General features: G+C 46.7%; 1 protein-coding gene across 1 annotated transcript in view; it reads right to left on the reverse strand.

The window, feature by feature from the left end:
• The window catches only part of GPC1 (glypican 1), a 188,539-nt gene extending 172,550 nt beyond the window's left edge, over nt 1-15,989 (reverse strand). Inside the window, exon 1 of the mRNA XM_032192909.1 lies at nt 15,407-15,989. Within this exon, the coding sequence (XP_032048800.1) occupies nt 15,407-15,563 (157 nt within the window). The 5' untranslated portion in view covers nt 15,564-15,989. The remainder of the gene's footprint in view (nt 1-15,406) is intronic.
• Nucleotides 15,990-17,368: the final 1,379 nt, after the last annotated feature.

Below are 17,368 nucleotides of genomic sequence, written 5' to 3' on the forward strand. Positions count from 1 at the left end.
CTAATTGCATGCCCATTAATGGGGCAGCAGAGCAGCAGCCCTAGTGAACATCCCATAAAATGCTGGTGCCTCTTCCACCTCCTGTTTCTATGGCAAGCTCCTAATGCAACAGGAGATTATAAATACACAGAGGACGGCTGTGCCCCAGTGCTTCACTGGCATATGGCTCTGTCTTCAGTCAGAAGCCATGGATTTAAATTTAGGGCTGGAGCAGGAGGTTAGGTTTCAAAATTCCGAGATAAATCCTCAGAAAGAAGGCAATAAGACCAGAATTTCCTCCCTCTGGTACAGCCTTAGAGCAGATGGGAGCACGGAGTCAGTGCTGTTGAGCAAACCACGGTTCGTGTGCAGCCCTGAAGTGCTGCAGCCAGCTTCTCAGCTGCCTGGGGGCAGCCGCAGCTCTGGAGCTTTGTCCCAGCTGCTGCTCCCCTGGCACTGGCCGAGGGGCCTGGGCTCTCAGGGGATGACCAAACTTTAGGGAGAGAGATTTGCTCCAGCTTCTGACTTACAGCAATCCCTTCTGTTACAGCAAAGGCTGCCAGTACTCCACCCCAGGTTGAATCAGCACTTTCAATAGCTCCCCATCCTTTTCGAAAGGGGTGTCAGTGTGAGGAAGTAAGCTATGGGTATAACAGCTTGGGACATTTTCACTTGTGATAAAAAAAAAAAAAAAAAGGAACACATACTTTTCAAATCATTGTGAAATACTCGTGAAACAAACCAAACCCTTCTTCCACATGAAATGCGATGCTGAAGAAGCCACTACAGTCCAACAAAGTGCAAAATGCTTTTATCATCTGGCACTGTAAATGCTTCTGAAGCATAGATACCCTAGTTATTGAGTAGCTCAAGACAACTTCACAGATTTTACTTTGCTTATCCTAGAGCTAAAGAGGCAATTCTCACTAAAGAAAGGGGAAAAAAAAACACACACTATTGCTCTCTGTGCTGGCACGCAGGCTCCAGCCAATGGTGCTTTATTAAATGACACCTATGAAAGCACCACACGTGGATCATCACACTGTTGACCAGCCATTCTGATGGCTTTACACTTGCTAAGAAATCTTCTGACATTCCCTGCAAAAACCCCAAATTTCTACAGCTTCAAATGTGTCCTAAACTCTGTAGAGCAGAAAAAGGCAGAATGCCATGCTGAAGATCCTATCTGCAGCTCATCTCGACTGCTGCAAAGGGTTTAGGGCAGAACTGAAGCAAGTGAGCACCACACACAGGCACTTTACACAGTTCTGGATGATTCTGCTGCAGGGCCACGTCAACATCACTGTACAAGGGCTTCTTTACACGTAGACACACTTTCTTTATGCTTTCCTCCAGGCACCAACTTCACCATTGTACAAAGCACAGAATTATTCTGACAGGATCCACAATTTGATCCTTCTAAACTAAGGAAAATAACTTCAAACAAACTTCATTCGATGTGGTCTGAACAACGTGTCTTCTCCCACCCCTTCTCTGACTGTCCCCTCTGCACCAAGAAGGGCGCACACCTTAAGCAATGCCTTTTGGGGTGGTCTGCAGCCTTCAGAGCTCCTGCCTGCTCATCCCAACCAGAAGAAACTACTCTGCAGGCCAAGTTTTCCTCTGGCATTTTCCCCTCCTTATGCTGCTGGACCACCTTAGCTCTGCTGAATCCAAAAAAAGTCACCTAAACAAACCCCTCCATCCTCAGTTCCTCAATCATATTAGAAGCAGCAAACATGCTGAGTTAAGTGCAAAGCAAGCAGTATTTTTATTTGGTTAATTAGAATTGCTCATCAAATGAAAACAAAGGAATGATTTACTGCAGAACTGGTACAGGTAGTTGTTGCATAAGTACATTCCTGCATATTTGGCTACTTTTGGAATAGTTTTTAATTAACTGTTTCTCCTTGGCTAAAGCAAACCATAGAAAACAAGGAAAGAGGAGTTTCACACAAGGACACTGCCGAATCCCTCAACTGCCAGCTTTTTTTTCTTCAGGGAGGATTTTAAATTAAAAGCAGATTGTCTTCATTAGTGTTACCAGAAGCCATGTAACTGCCAAAGCTGACAGAAACACAACTGTGATTTGTAAATTTGGCAAGTGTCATTTTCTTTCTACAAACGCTGGGTAACATCATTTATATTAAGAGGGCTTTTGTGGGGGGCACGGTGCAAAGCACAACTCCTTCCCTAGGAGTGGAGAAACATCTCCAGAGCAGCAGCTTAGTATTCTAGGACGCACAGGATCTCTCTCCTTGCTTATTTTGCAAGAAAGCCTATTGCATTAAATTTGGGCTGAAAATGGTCAGACAGTAGAAGTGCCACCAACTGTTTTCTCCCGATGACTGAGCAGAATACAGTAGCAAGCCCATAATAAACATTTCAGCACTGATCTTTGACGTACAGCCGTACTCAACCTTTCCGTGACACGCTGCCAAACCCTCAGCAGCCATTCAGAGCGGTTTCCTACAGAAATCTCTGTTCCCTTTATCTCAGTCTAGTTGAAAAAGCTGATAATACCCTGATAGGAAAATTACATTTCTAACAACAGCAACTGTGTTTGCAAGCTTCGCGGGCTTCTCCAGAGCCTCGGCTTCAGCAATAAAGGGAAAGCCTTGGTAGTACTTTTTCCCCTCTTTCAAATTCCTGTACGAACAGCTGCAGAACTGATAGAGGCACGTGTGTGTGAAGCAGCCTGCCAGGGCATGAGAGCAGGCTGCAATTAATGAACAATCTCCTCCTCATTTTTAGGGTTACTCCACACATACCCTGGTACATCACTCCCCTACTCGCCAGTAACTTCTGGTGTTCAGCTTTTAGTCTTAGGAAGAAAGCTAAACATACATAAAGAAGGTGTTTAAAAATAGGCTGATGTAGTTGGATTTCTGTTACATGCCACAGTGCAGATGCTGGCCTCGGGGGCTGAGCGGAGGTGCTGACATGAAAAGGAAGCAACAGGGGTGACCCCGATGCTCTCTTGGGTCAGCAACAGCCTCCGGAGCACTGCCACCACGGCATCAAGCGCGTCTTGCTGGTACGATGCAGCACCACAGCCCGAGCCTGCCACACATTGCTCACCAAGTCTCACAATGGAAAGACTATGACAGCTTCACGATGGAAAAAAAACAAAGAAATGGGGAATCTATAAGCACGTTGCACATGCTCAGGGGCATAGCACCAGAGATTGCAGCACCCTCAGTGAGTTTTCTATTCCCTTGGCTATAGCTGAAATGGGAAGGTCTGAACACTTTATTAAACTTTGCAGGAAGCAGTTTAACACAGTAAGTATTACCACAGTCACAAATGGAAAGTCTGTCTGTGATAATTAGGATTCTACTACATATGGTTTTATTAGATGCTATCTTATAACCAAGATAAAAATAGCCAGCTACATGCAGTCACCAGTTTCTCAGCTGACTTAAAAATAAAGCAACAAATGTAGTGCAGTGCCAGGCACAGAACCAACCGAAATAATGTTAACCTATATTGAAGCCTGCAAAGGTACCAGCTGTACACCTACACTTTAACGTAACCCAGAGCTAACATTCAGTGACTCTGCGATTTTCGTTTGTATCTTCAGAAGAACTGGAGAATCCAGCTCTCATTGAGTAGTGCAACTTTCTTCTCCCACAGTGAGCAGAGTTCATTATCTGCTGAACCAAGCACTAAGCAATGAGTTAATGATAATTAAACTGAAATAGATACAGATTTGAGGAATTTTTTATCTGATCTAACTAAATTTAGATATCTGTAATCAATTAATAACAATGGAAAACAAAAACAAGAGAAGAGCCACCAACAACAGGCTTGTAAAAATCTGTTTAGTGAGGCCCATGCATTTTGGTTGAGTTGAACAGCACAGCATCTTAATAAACCAAAAAAATCGTCTTTATAGATGAGTAACAGAGGCGGAGTGTGGCCCTAAATTATGTCCTTACTGTTTATTATTCATGTACCATGGGACTGATGAGATTTATGGTCCCATTGTGATAAGTACTGTACAGTGAAATATAGTGGAACAGTGAGATGCAGTACTCCAAGACTTTGTAATTCAAAGACAAATTACAAACCCAAGATATTATAATTTAAAGACGGTAACGCACAGATGGGGATTGGAGATACAGAGATTAAGCAACTTGCCCAAGGTCATGCTAGATGTGTGCCAAAGCAGAAACCTGAACTCCCATCTCTGGAGAACCAGCACAGGTTTTGTCTTACATATGAGAACTTTGCTTCTCCTCCTTGATTTTACTAGATATCGTATTTCATAAACTAACAAGTAAATTCAGAAAACACAACCATTGCAGGGTATTACTGGAAGGATTTCCTTTCACCCCTACTCCTCTGAAGACCTTCATTAATGAAGGAGCTTCACCTACGCATCCCCAATTTACGTACATGTGACATGGATGCATCATTTACACAGAAACACGGGATAATTTAAGCAGAAGGGCCCTCTGTAGCCATCTAACCCAACCCTTGCTCAGAGCAGAACAAACCAGAGCAGATTTTCTAGACCTTACTCCTCAACACTGAACAAGTCTAGGTTTCACCGCTTCCCCTAGTACTTCAAGTAGTGTAGCACCCTAGACATCTTGGTGGCCTCTGCTGGACTTGTTCCAGTACAGCCATACCTTTCTTTTACAGGATAGCCCCAAACCAGGCATCGTGCTCCGCATACAATCTCACAAGTGCTGAACAGAAGGGTAAAATTTAATTGCCCCACTCCCCCCTTTTTCTTTTCTATGAAGCATGCAAATAGTTATTTTCTTTAATCAACTATTATTGCTTTGTTTCACTTCACAAAACAGCACAGGAACGTTGTTTTTGTATTCCACTTCTGGAATTTCACTTCTGCTGGGGTCTCAGTACACACAGACACATCAGTTTCTGAGAGCAACCGCTGCTCCAGCAGCGAATTTGAGAACAGGGCGTTTGGGATGCCTTTTTCTCTAGCTGGCAAAAAGGGTAGCCCTGTCAGCCTCAGTGATGTAACATGGTCAAAATGCATCAGTGACAGCAGGGTAACATGAGACACCACGGTGCTGGATATACATATATCAGTAGATATATTTAGGAGTTTGTGTCCCAAACGCTGTTGCATAGTGTATTATTAACAGTAAAAAATACTTAATGTATGACCGTGACAGGAGATTGCTTCAGTGCAACACAAACAGTAGTGGCAGTGTCACTTATTAAGACAACTCATGTCCCCAGACAGCTGATCCAGGGTGCTGGGACAAACAGTACAGCAGTTAAACATGGTGGCTTTCTTTCCTGGTTTTCAATTGAAATGCACCTGCTATCAGAAGGTATTTGCTCTCTGTTTGCTTTAGTAAGAGCAAAGTCACAGCATCATCTTTGCTAGTACCTGTGAAGATTTACTGATGAAAATTTCACTTTAATTATCTCTACAGAAGTGCTGTCAACATTTGTTTTAGGTTTCCCCCTAAAGTACTGTCCCACGGAGCAGCAAAGTCGGTTCACTCAGCAACAGGCAGTGATCCTGACACAAAAAGCATTTGCAGAGCAGTCTGTGTGGACAAGGCAAAATCAACTGCCTCCCATGCTGCTGCCAGGATGAGACAGCCTGTTTGGCGTCAGAAACGTGCAGGGCTCTGCGTGTAACCGCTCACCTTCACGTTGGGAGGCCTCTGCAGGTCGGAGAACAGGCTGGGCTGAACCAGGAGCACCAGGAAGAAACCTAGAAGCCTAGAATAGGCCACAGCCCCTCACCCAGCCAAAGCTGACAACGGACCAGTTTACATTGCTCAGTGGGCTCAAAAGAGGCTTGTTAAAATTGCCTTTAACCCAGGAAGTGTTTCATGGCAATATGTGCTAACCTCTCATGACATTATTTCATACAACAGCAGCCGCCAGATTTTCATTGAAACCTAGCTGTATGTTCTGTCCCTTTCAAACACAAAATTGCTTCCATGGCTAATGGCACCAGAACTGGAAGTGAAGCATCAGAGCCCTGGCCTTGCAATGGGATGAATCCTTTCAGCATTTATGGACACGTTTTAAGCCGTACCAGTGGCTCCTCACGCACACTACTAAGTCCCAGGTGCATGCTACATCTCAGTAGCGTACCATAAGCAGTGGTGACTTACCCAGTTGCTTGTTTATGAACACAGGGCTCCCCTTCATCACAAGCCCAGCCTACATGCACCATGCACCTACAGATGCTTGTATTTCGGGCACAGAACAGCCAAGCTGCAGGTCAAGAAGGCAAGAAGTGGCTCTGATATTTCATGAATAGAAGAGCACAGGCTGGGCCACCAGCCCAGTGTATGCCTGAGGTTGGACATCCGTTACCTCAGCAAGTCATTCTCTAGCATGATAACTCACTTCCCTCACACTGCAGCTGTCAACTAAGATGCTCACCAGGTAAACCAAACCTGAAGAGCAATTCACAGCACTCTGCCCTACTCTCCCACACCTCATTCCATCTTCCCACGTCTATCACATATCATCACCAAAATAAACTCTAGCGCACGGAACAGTTTAAGCCATACTTCCCCTACCCAGACTTCCTGCCCCTAACATTAATGTGTCACAGAGATACTTCAGTCATTGTTTACTATTAACTGATCAAGTAAAATCAAATACAACTTCCCAAGACACAGCAAGTCCAACAGTCACTGACATGAACCAGCATAATGCAGAGCCTAGAAAGAGGACAAATGCACAGACTCACCTAGGAAGACATAACACAGCCTCTGCCCTGTAGTGGCAGGAGGTACCTGAGGGCAGTAGCACTGAGGAACAAGGTTTCCCTGCTCTTGCTCTCCGTGCAGGTACTCTGCTACCCGACATGTTACAGAGATTCATGCATATATTCATATAACATCGTATCATCACTTTTGCTCATCTGAGCTTAAACTAATTTACGGTACACACTAGTGGCAGATGAAAGGAAGAAGCATTCCAGTTTGCCTTTTCTGACCTCCCCGGGCATTTCCCTCTGCCCCAAAGCACAAGCAGCCAGGATGCTCCCCACCAGACAGAAGGGGGCACAAGCCCTGGGGAGGCTGTCCCTGCATCAATGAGACTTCTGCCCACGGGTTCCCACTATTGTGCAGCCCTTCCTTAAACTCACAGCAGATGAGTCTCAAGTTTGGTTTGGCCTTAAAGAGCCTCTCTAATAAAAATACCATCCTCCTTCAGTGTGTAAGCCTCTATGAGACCTCCCACAAATGAAAGGGGAGTGAGAGTTTTGCAGGGCTTGTTTGGAGTCTGTCACAAAGCCAAACAGATGTTTGTGAAATATAAACTGTTATACAACTGTTTTAAACTCACACAGCTGTGCACAGCCAAGCAACTGCATCAGGGAAGAACACTGCGGCTCTCTTAAGGTGTTGTTACATCTAGGGATTTGATATACACCTTAATAAACCCAACTTCCTGTAAGTTATTCACGCTATCTCATCCCAATATAGCGTTTACACTGGAGGAATCCACCGGATAGAAACAACTGAAGAGGCTTTTCCAGGTTGACAGTGAAAATCTGCAAACAGATGGGAACCAGTACTCAGATGTCCATCCCACCAGACCCCGGGGTAATTACAGCACCTGATTGCCACATTTTATGTCACCTGATTTTGGCTCATCTGCAAAGACAGCAGAAACAGACAGGAGATGCTAACACAACAGCCCTGCTTTGCCACCTGTACAAAATTCCCCCAATGCTCCACGTGGCCCTCACTGCAGGATCAACCCCAGCACTGCAGGATTCACTGCAATGATATGAACCGGGACCAGAAGGGACTGAAGTAGTTTCTTATCTGTATTAAAAACTTAAAATTAATTTTAATTCCTGACAGCACTTTTATATTTTTATTTATGAACAAAAATGTACAGACAGAAGAATTTCTAAAATGCTTCTATTTTAGAAACATGCCTGTCTGCTCCAGTTGAAAGGCAAGAGACTTGGGTAAAACTAGTGGAAACACGCCAACTAAATTACACAGTATCATTTTACAATCCTATAAAATACCAATTTTTTTTTTTTGCAAGCCAAAACTATTTGTCATAGAGAATTTCATTTTAGTCATATAAAAGATTGACTGTGTGTGTACGTACTATCACATCGTTCCCAAAAAGATGCAGTAAAAGTGAAACTTTAGTTGTTGTTTTTTTAATACTTCAGAAGAATGCACAGCAATTTAAGAACTTGTTTTACTCATGTTGCTAGCATAGGAGTTCTTAACAGCTGGGTAATCCTGTCCTTTTGATTCACTCTGCACTGTAAATGAAAAGGCACAAAACATGATATTAATCACCATTGTGCTGACTGTACAGAGATTATAAAACTAATTTATTTTTCTAAAACACAGAGCTACAACACTGTGGATAACTTTCACAGCACGGTCTGCTTATTCAAATTGTATAAAAGGAAAAAAAAAGTTTTCTGAAATTTTCAGACTTTTTCATGTCTGAAAAATTCCACATAAGACAGGAACACATTACTGGGAAGACGTCACAGACCCAACTCACAGCTCTGTCACATCTAGACAAGCATGTTAACTTTCTACAGTCTAAAGCTTTGCTATTTTTTGTGAAACAATCTGGTAATGGAGGTAATCTGATTCCCTGGGAATCAAAGCTTTCTTAAAGACAGGTTTCACCTGTAGGGGATATAGCGTATTGTGAGCAATAAAGCATCAAAGCACATTGGCAGCACAGAAGAGAGTACTCCGTCCTTCACATGTGTAAAAGTTAAACCAAAAACATGTATTTTTTTATTTTATTTTATTTTTGGTAACTTCAAGGGTAAAGGTCCTAACACAACTGAAGCTAAGGCAACTTTCTACAAACTCCAAGACAGGATGGCGTAAAATTCTAGCAACTGCTACTACACTTTTGGCAAGCTTCACATTCTTACTTCTGCAGGTCTCCCCCTATCATGATGAGACAGATCCATTCTCACAGCTGCCAGGATGACACTGTCGATCCTCGTTGAACAGATAAAAAAAGCAAGAATGTAATTCTTCTAGGGGGATTTAAAGATGAAGAGTCTGTGCACTGACTTGTTTCATGCCACCACCCAAGCAGATGGTGTGGCCACCCCAGCATGCTGCCCACTGAATCACTTTCCTTCTTACAGCCGTGACTGGTAGTCAGCTCCTACACATGTAACAGACACCTGTGCATTTGGAGAAGCGCTGAAAAAGCCCAACTCTGACCAAAATTATAGAGGTGGAGACACTGAAGTGAGGAACTTGCTTAGGATTTTTTAGAAAGACTCAATCTATGCAAACAGTTCAGAAGGGACGGATGAAAGTGAGCACCACTCACCCCCCTCACCTTTACTGGCACGCCACGGGAAGCAGCGCTTCCAGTGCTTTTCTGAAAGAACACCCAACTACCACAGACACTCTTCCATGGGAAAAGCAGAATAGGTGACTCTATACATTTGCTATGTGCCTGCAGCAGCACAAAACATTCAAGTGGATATTGGAGGACCTTAGCCTACATCAAAGACGATCAGAGCTGAGCCCAGGTGGCACAGGCAGCAGCTGCGCAGCCCAGCAAGCACAGGGAGCTCGGTGTGTGCAGCTGCTGCAGGATGGGGAGCCTCACTGGAGACAGCCTGCTGGGGGGGGGGCGGCTTCGTTACTGCTTCTCTGAGCAGCAGCAACACGTGCACACACCAACTTGGAAGCTTCTTGCAGGAAAGCAATTGCATTTGGCGGCAACATAAGCCCCAGCACAGAAGCTGGGCAGGGCGAGCTGAACACCGGAGCAGCATGCTGCTTGACACCACCCCCTTGGTACGGCTACCAGCCACCAGGTGTACAAAAAAGCAAGACACAGGACAAAGAAAGAAACCCAATATACAGAAAAATGTTGTGCTCAGTAGCTGCCAGGGCAGCAAACAGCAATTAAACCTGTTTTCTCCAAGGAAGCCTGCAGGTTTGCACAGAATTGTGATGTTTGTTTCCCTGTTTGAAATTCCCAACCACTACTTCCAGCTCCACAGAACACAAAATAGATGCAGGAATTCTCCCTATACCAGCCACACCTGGCAATTCCCCCCCCGCCTACTTTGTTCTTCACTTCCACAATCCCACAAAACAAGCAACAGGAACACCTGAACTACAGCATGGTGATGCTCGACCCCTGGGCCAGCTGCAAGACTGCAGCACGGCACTGCACTGACCTGGGCACACAGGGCCAGGACTGTGGCACACGGCAGGGGCAGATCGCCCCTCAGACCAACAGCTCCGTGAGGCAGCAGCCATCCTGTTGTCCTGCCCTCATTGTCCATACTGTACCCAATGTGATTTGGTGCTGCACTAAAAGCCCACGATGCTCAGTCCTTCACCCCAGGCGGGTGCAGAGCCTGCGCTCAGCAGCCGGTGATGGGTAGGTGCTCTGTGCCCCCTCTTTTCAGCGAGTGCTGTGATCTGTGAGGAAAATAAAACCTCTGGCTCTACGTCGACGTTTTTGATAATCAAGTTAGCAGCTCCCTCCCTGCCTTTGGTTAAGTCAAAGCACACTTAATTATTGAAATTACCCAGAGGAATACCTCTATCCGGTCCCCTCAATGCGAGACAATCGTACTGCAAGCGATAGAACATTAAACCAACTGTTTCACGATCCCTGCCAAAAGCTGCGCATCTCCTTTCAAACACATCCGGCATATCTAGAGATTGACTGACATCTGTTCGTACACAAAGCAGGGCATTCACAGGGCAAGAACAGAAAAGGCAGAGACAAGGTGAGCACTAGTTTCACAAGGTGGTAGGCGTCTCCAGCTATATATGCATGCAAATTTTTTGGAAAATATCAGGCTTAATCATGTTTTGCTTCACCAACAAAAAGGAGCTGTTGAAATAGTTTTGTCAGACACAGCTGATAAGGATAATTATGTGCTGAGAGCTTAGTCATCCATATCACAGTGACAGAAAGGCAGCTTCTCTTAAAATAACGTCACCAACACAGAACTCTAAAGAATATCTAAGTATAAAGCTTTCCAGATTTCAAATGTAGCAGAGGCAAGCTCTCGGTCCGCTAAAACACGCGCTGCTCCGAACGACAGCTAACCACTAGAGGGAGCCCATTTTTCTCCATAAATCTAATTTTCATAATTGTTTTGTATGCACACATTCTGTGCTGACAAATTAACACAACAATCAAAGTGTAAAACAAACTATACATATTCATATAAACTTGTATATGTTAAACAGAAATGGAGATGCACAGTTCAAGCAAAGCCTACTCCAACATTCGCACCAATGTATTTACCAGATGGAGGAAAAGGCACAATTCAGCGTGCTTTGCTTCATCAAAAATAGCATTCTAAACCCAGCAGGCTAAAATGGCCATTCCAATTTTCCCTTAGATTAATTAGCATAAACTGGTTCATATTGCATCCAGGAGTTCACCGTATAGCAGCTAACCTTGAGAAGTTGTGTCTGCCTCGAGTAAACACAAACCAAACGTGGCAACAACCTCAGAGAGGCTCCCCTTTCAATTAAGCAGCGAAGATCCTTCCTTGGGAGTGGAGGAGCCCCAGATCTGAATTTTTGTACCACAGATGCAGGTTTGCCCATCCTTGTATTTATGCCTTTTGTACTGCATCTGTCGGAATTTGAAATGCCCAATATTTCATTTCATTACCCTCTTTATACTCTGAGAGTCTCGTCCAGCCCAGCCTTGTAGCCAGACCTGTTCTTTACTTCGCTAACATTCCACCAAATGACTCTTCACACACGTGCTTGGCAATGCTTTCCTTACACCAAGGCTTTATGTGGCCTGTAAGGACTGGAAGATAGAAACAGTTTGGTTCTGACACCTTTCAGCTAAGGAACCAGGGAAAGTCTTGTGACACTTAACTGAACCAACAGTGATACCACTGCCTGGAGTTCTTCTGTGCCCTGCTCTTTTGACACATTATACCCATCCCCACACCAACCAGCAAAACCCAAGGGTAAGGCAAGTCAAAGAAGGATTAATCTTAGAAATAAAGAAACAGAAGTAAAAAGCACAAGTCTAGCCTAAGCAGAGAGCAAGGGCCAAGGATATCCATGTCGAATTAAAATTCTTAAGTCTTCTCCAGGACAGAGGAGAACTACCACAGCTTGAGACACTGAGAGCAATCACCATCAACAACGCTAAGGCACTCACATAAGGCATCAGAGAAAGCTGGATATGCTCCCCAAAGAGCAGTATTTTCTGCAGTAGGCTCTCTCTTTGGTCACAAACCTTACTGTGAACCCAAGAAGACCACCAGCCCTAGCACTGGCACTAAGAGGCAGACCTAGAGCAGGGCTCAGTCACCAGAGGAGACCTGCAACAGCACATGGTTAGTGAGAATATGGGAAAGCAGACACAGGTCTGCTACCTCCAGAAGAGTCAAGAGAAATAGAAGAACTGGTAGCTCTTGAAGCATTTACCCGTATTTTTTAGGAATCATGGAAGGTGGGCGCAGGTCACCCAGACAGTGAGCTGGAACACTCCCACCCAGAAAAACCCTGCTCCAGATAGTTTGGCTTCATAGGAAGCAAATGCTGTAACTCCCAAACCCAAGGGGCAGGGAGCACTTCCCCCAGCATCAGAAACTCTCTTCTAGGCAGATCTGCACCTGAGAATCTGGGTGTACATGGGCCTGTCAGGATTACTAATATGAACAGACGCTTCTTTCACGTTTGGGAATTTTGCCATTGACTTCAAAGCAGATATATAACACCTTGCGTATTCCCTAAACACACTTAATAGCAGTACCTGACACATTTTAAGTGCTGAGGCACGCTAAAGGCATTCTGTACTAGTAAAAAAAACAGGCACCCCCATCTAGGTGTTTTGTAAGAAATGTGGTACGCCAAGAGTCTGTCCCTAAATCAGATGCCTATCTGTTAGCCAGCTAATAGTTGTGTGACTGCTTCTGTAACTGATCTGAACAGTCATAAGCAGGGACTACCTTCTGCTGAGCTGTGGAGACTTTGTATTACTCATAATCCTCTTAAATCATAACAAAGAACACAGATTAGAAGGTGTAAAGCATGCAATAAATATGCTAAAACCAACACAAACACAGCCATTCCAGCCTGAGTCACGGTCTACATCATGGGAGCACACTAAACTCCTTTTGAACTCCAGCTCCGGGGGTGCACGCAGCGAGTGGTTTGGCTCCTGGTGCCAGGCTGGTGCGACAGCAACCCACACCTGGAGCCAGCTGAAAGCAGGGAGGAGGACGGTCAGCCCAGCAGGGCAGCGCTGCTTCGGGGAAGAGGCCACAGTGCTAAGGAATGAGTTTTCCCCTTTGCAATGCAATGGAAAGAGAAGGAGTAGAAAGATCCTCTTGGAGACGGGGGAAGAGAAGGGCTGTTGCCTCTGGGGCACTTGGAAATGAGATAAGAACACGGTTCTTGGGGTAGCTCTTGAACATCTCTAACAACACAGAAAAGGCCACCATTAGGAAACCTGACACGTGTCCAACTGGAGCCATCAACAAACCATCTTCAACAGCATTTTAAAATAGGCACTTACAGGTGTCAATCATGTGCAACTTGACAAGACTCTCTACAGATTACAACCCCCATCATCAACAAACTGAACTAGATCTGTTAAAACCAGCCTTAAGTGATCCATCAAAGTGTCGAGTTAGACACTGCATGATACTGTACTTACTACTTGTGGGGATACCACAGGAAGGTCTCAAGATTCTTCCTTTTAGACAACAAAACCTGAATTAACTTCTGCACTAACCTGCACAACTGCTAAAAGGCATGGACAACACACAACACTACACGTTAATAGGAACGCTTATGAGGCTAGTATTAAAGCACACTGATGTTTTAACTGCACTGGGTGAGTACTACAGCAACAGAAAAGGGCGTTCCTGGATATTTATCAGTCATAAGATAGACATGATAATTACTAATGAAAATCATTAAGTCCGTTAGCCATTCTAAAGACCAGGCTAATAACAGCAGCAGAGCCAAGTTTGCACGTCAAACCTTTTTCCCTACAAGGACTTCTTTATATTATTTTCCATGTGGTATTCCTCAAATTTTTATAGCATTTATCTGTAAAGTTCCCCTGCTTACAGCAACAACCAGAGATGCCCATTTTGAGACTACAATTTTAACTACTGATGCTTAAGACAAACAAGGTGAGCACTCAAAGCACCCAGGAGACAAAACTCCTGATTCCTAGGAGCACTTGTGTCCTGTGTCGCTTTTTGAATCACAACAACGTGTAGGGACAATTTACTCACAGCTAACCTCTGCTCTGTGCTGCTCATAACTGCAGCTCACAAGATCCTGACTGCCCCCCCCCAGTACTATCGCTGCATACAATGCCACTGCCATCTCCCCAAGTATTTGTAAACAAGGCAGTTTGTCTTCCACGAACTTTCCACTTGAAACATGACTGCTAATGCATTCACATTTTTAATAAGTAGATGCAAATTTACAGCAAGCCGCTTTCTTGCTTAACTGAATTACTGTTCTATTAATAGTGATGTTCAAACGATTTTGAAATTCCCCATTGTTTAACCTCAAGGACTGCTCATTTTATTTTGGATATTCACTCTTGGTTGTAACTTAAGAAAGTATTAATTTGTTCACATTTATGAGACATTTATATGGTTCAGCCTTTCCCACTCACGGGTCAAACAATGAATTGGTTTCCCTGTAAAACTACACAATGAAATATTCAACATAAGGCATTCTGTAGCTTAGATGCGAACTACAAACTGCAATTTTACTGGGATGTCCCTGTAGGTTGGCTTCGGCACGTACGCCTGCATGTTTTATGCTTTGTCTGAAGAAAGAAGCTCCCGCAAGTGAGGAGAAAGCTCTCAGATATGGGTCACATGTTAGCGTATCAAAACTTGTACAAGATTTAAAAAAAAAAAAGAAAAAAGCCTTAATATATTTTCCCTAAGCTTTCTGAGGGAAAGCATAGGGAGGAACAGCAACAGCAATAACAAAAACCAAACATAAATCAGACTTTGAATATTCTTTGGTAATTTGGAGGTTTTCTGTAAAGAAAATGAAATTAAGCAGGATTTCTCAGAACACCAACAAAAAACAAAGGTAGGCAAGACGCACACTGATGTAGGTTGCTCAGGTTTCCTCAGCGCTTTACACACTTGACACAGGGTCACTTTACTCCCATTTCATTTTTAACAACTGCCACGCGCCGTTTACGGGTTTGCTTCCCCTCTAAGAAAAGATTAAAAAAAACCACACAATTCTTCTCTCTCGTAAGCTGGGAGCATTTTCCGGCTCTAAGACCGAAACCCGTTACAGTTTCATTATCCCGATTTCTGCCCCCGAAGCCCAAACCCGTTTCGCTCGTGCTCGAAGCAGAAAGGAGACAATGAAGAAAGCGCCCCGAGCCCAGCCCCGAGCCCAGCCCCGAGCCCACGGCGCGGGGTGCTCGGGGGGCGCCTCCCCGCCGCACTCACCGGAGATCTCGGCCTGGGGCACGCCGCTGAGGCTGAAGCCCTTGGCCCCATACAGCTGCCGGACCTCGGCGCAGCTCCTCGCCTTGCTGCCGCTGTCACCGCGAGCCGGGGCGGAGGCGACACACAGCAGCCAAAATCCCCACGGGAAGAAACGCATCCTTCTGCGCTGGCCCCGCCACCTGCCGTGCGAAGGGCAAAGCCAAGGTCCCGCGGCGGGGGCCGGGGGTGGGGGCGCGGCCCCGTCCCCGGGCAGCCCTGCGGGACGGCTGGCCGAGGGGGAGCCCGGCTGCCGGGAGCTCAGCCCGGGCGGAGCGCAGCGGGCCGGGGGGGCGCAGACCCCAAGCCGGCCGGGCCGCTTCCCCGGCGCGCTCGGAGAGCCCGGAGCGTGACCGCGGAGACGGCTTTTGTTCTTAGCGCGGCTGCATCCCCGGGCAGTCCCGCCGCGATGCTGCCGAGCGGAGCGGAGCCGAGCCGAGCCGGGCCGTGCAGAGCAGGCTGCGGGGCTGCTCCCGCGGCTGGGCTGCGCCGCTCCGGGCCGCTCCGTGCGTGCGGCGGCACCGCTCCACCTGCGCGCCGAGCCGGGCGGCGGGGAGGCTCCGGGGAGGCTCCGGGGAGGCTCCGGAGCGAGGCCGGGCTCCCCCCGCCGGACGTGGCATCACGCGCCCGCCGCCAATCCCGCGCCCGGCCCGGCCCCGCGCTCCGCCCTCGCCCCCGCCTCCGCCCGGCCCCGCCCCGCCCGCAGCGGGTCCCGCCGGGGGGCCCCGGGCAGCCCCCGGGCTGGGGAAGGGGCTGAAGGCGGGCGGGATGCGAGCCGGCGGCACGGAGCCCCCCCCGACTTGCCCCGGCCGCGGGAGGGGCCGAGGTCTCAGCCGCCGTGCCGGGTCGGGGTGCGGAACACCGGGAGGCGCCGGGTGCCCCTGATAGAGAAGAGAGCGGGGCAAGCGAGGGGAGTTGCAGCCGCGGTCCCTGCTGTGGAGTTTCGTTCTCGGCGCACGGTGCCCTCCTGGGGCTCTTCTGCCCGCCGCCCGCAGAACCGAGGCTTCTGCGACCCCCCCCCCGTGCGGTGGGGTGATGGCCAAGAGTTGCCGACAGATGAGCCCGCAAGCTTGTGGCCGCCGTCTGGCACATCTGACAACGCGGGGAGAACCCACCGATTGCTTCTCCAAGAGCAGTTGTGTTCGCTGGAAAAAGGAGAGGAACCTACTCGTACCTTCAGCTGAAGCACTCGCGTGAGCTTACACCGCAAGAGGTGTCAGAAAACCCTCACGGAAAAACCACCGCGGCCATGCACAGGCACCAAACCAGCACAGTTTTTGGGAGATCATAGCTTTTGGGCAAACCTCTCAGCTGTGAAAATTCACAGGAAAGCAGGGTCATCCAGCTTGCTTCTTCAGAACTGCTTCCTCTCTGGAGGAATGAGTAAGAGAGAAGTGACAGCAAAATAATAGCCCCGGGGAGAAGGATGGCAGTAAGGAAGAAGAAAGTTGTCGCTTTCCTAGGAAATCTGATGGTCACGCCTGCTGGTCCCCTGCTGCATCTCTCAGTGGTGCACACAGTTTGGAAACCTGAGGCTTGGAGTTGCCCGAAGCTTGGTGTGTCTCAGCCAGAAGCTCACTTTGTGGGCTTTCTGGAGCATGGAAATAGGTCTTGTTCCCAGAAATACATGGAAAAATATGCCATGGATAATATAAAGTCTGATCCAGCCTGTTTTTAAAAAGGACTTCTTTTGTAAGCACAAGAGTACCGCATATGTGACAGGTTACCAAGTCTGTTACACAATGTGGGGTTATTTCAATCCTCACTCCTGGGTGTTTATTCTAATTTTATACTCATGGGGACTTGGTAGGTCAGGTTGATGGCTGGACTTGATGCCCTTGAAGGTCTTTCCCGACCTAGGTGATTCTATGATTCTCTCGCCCTTTCAACACCCTGGGCTTTGAACACAGCACTTAGAGACCTATC

Source organism: Aythya fuligula, chromosome 9 (assembly GCF_009819795.1).
Source record: "Aythya fuligula isolate bAytFul2 chromosome 9, bAytFul2.pri, whole genome shotgun sequence".
Taxonomy (NCBI): domain Eukaryota; kingdom Metazoa; phylum Chordata; class Aves; order Anseriformes; family Anatidae; genus Aythya; species Aythya fuligula.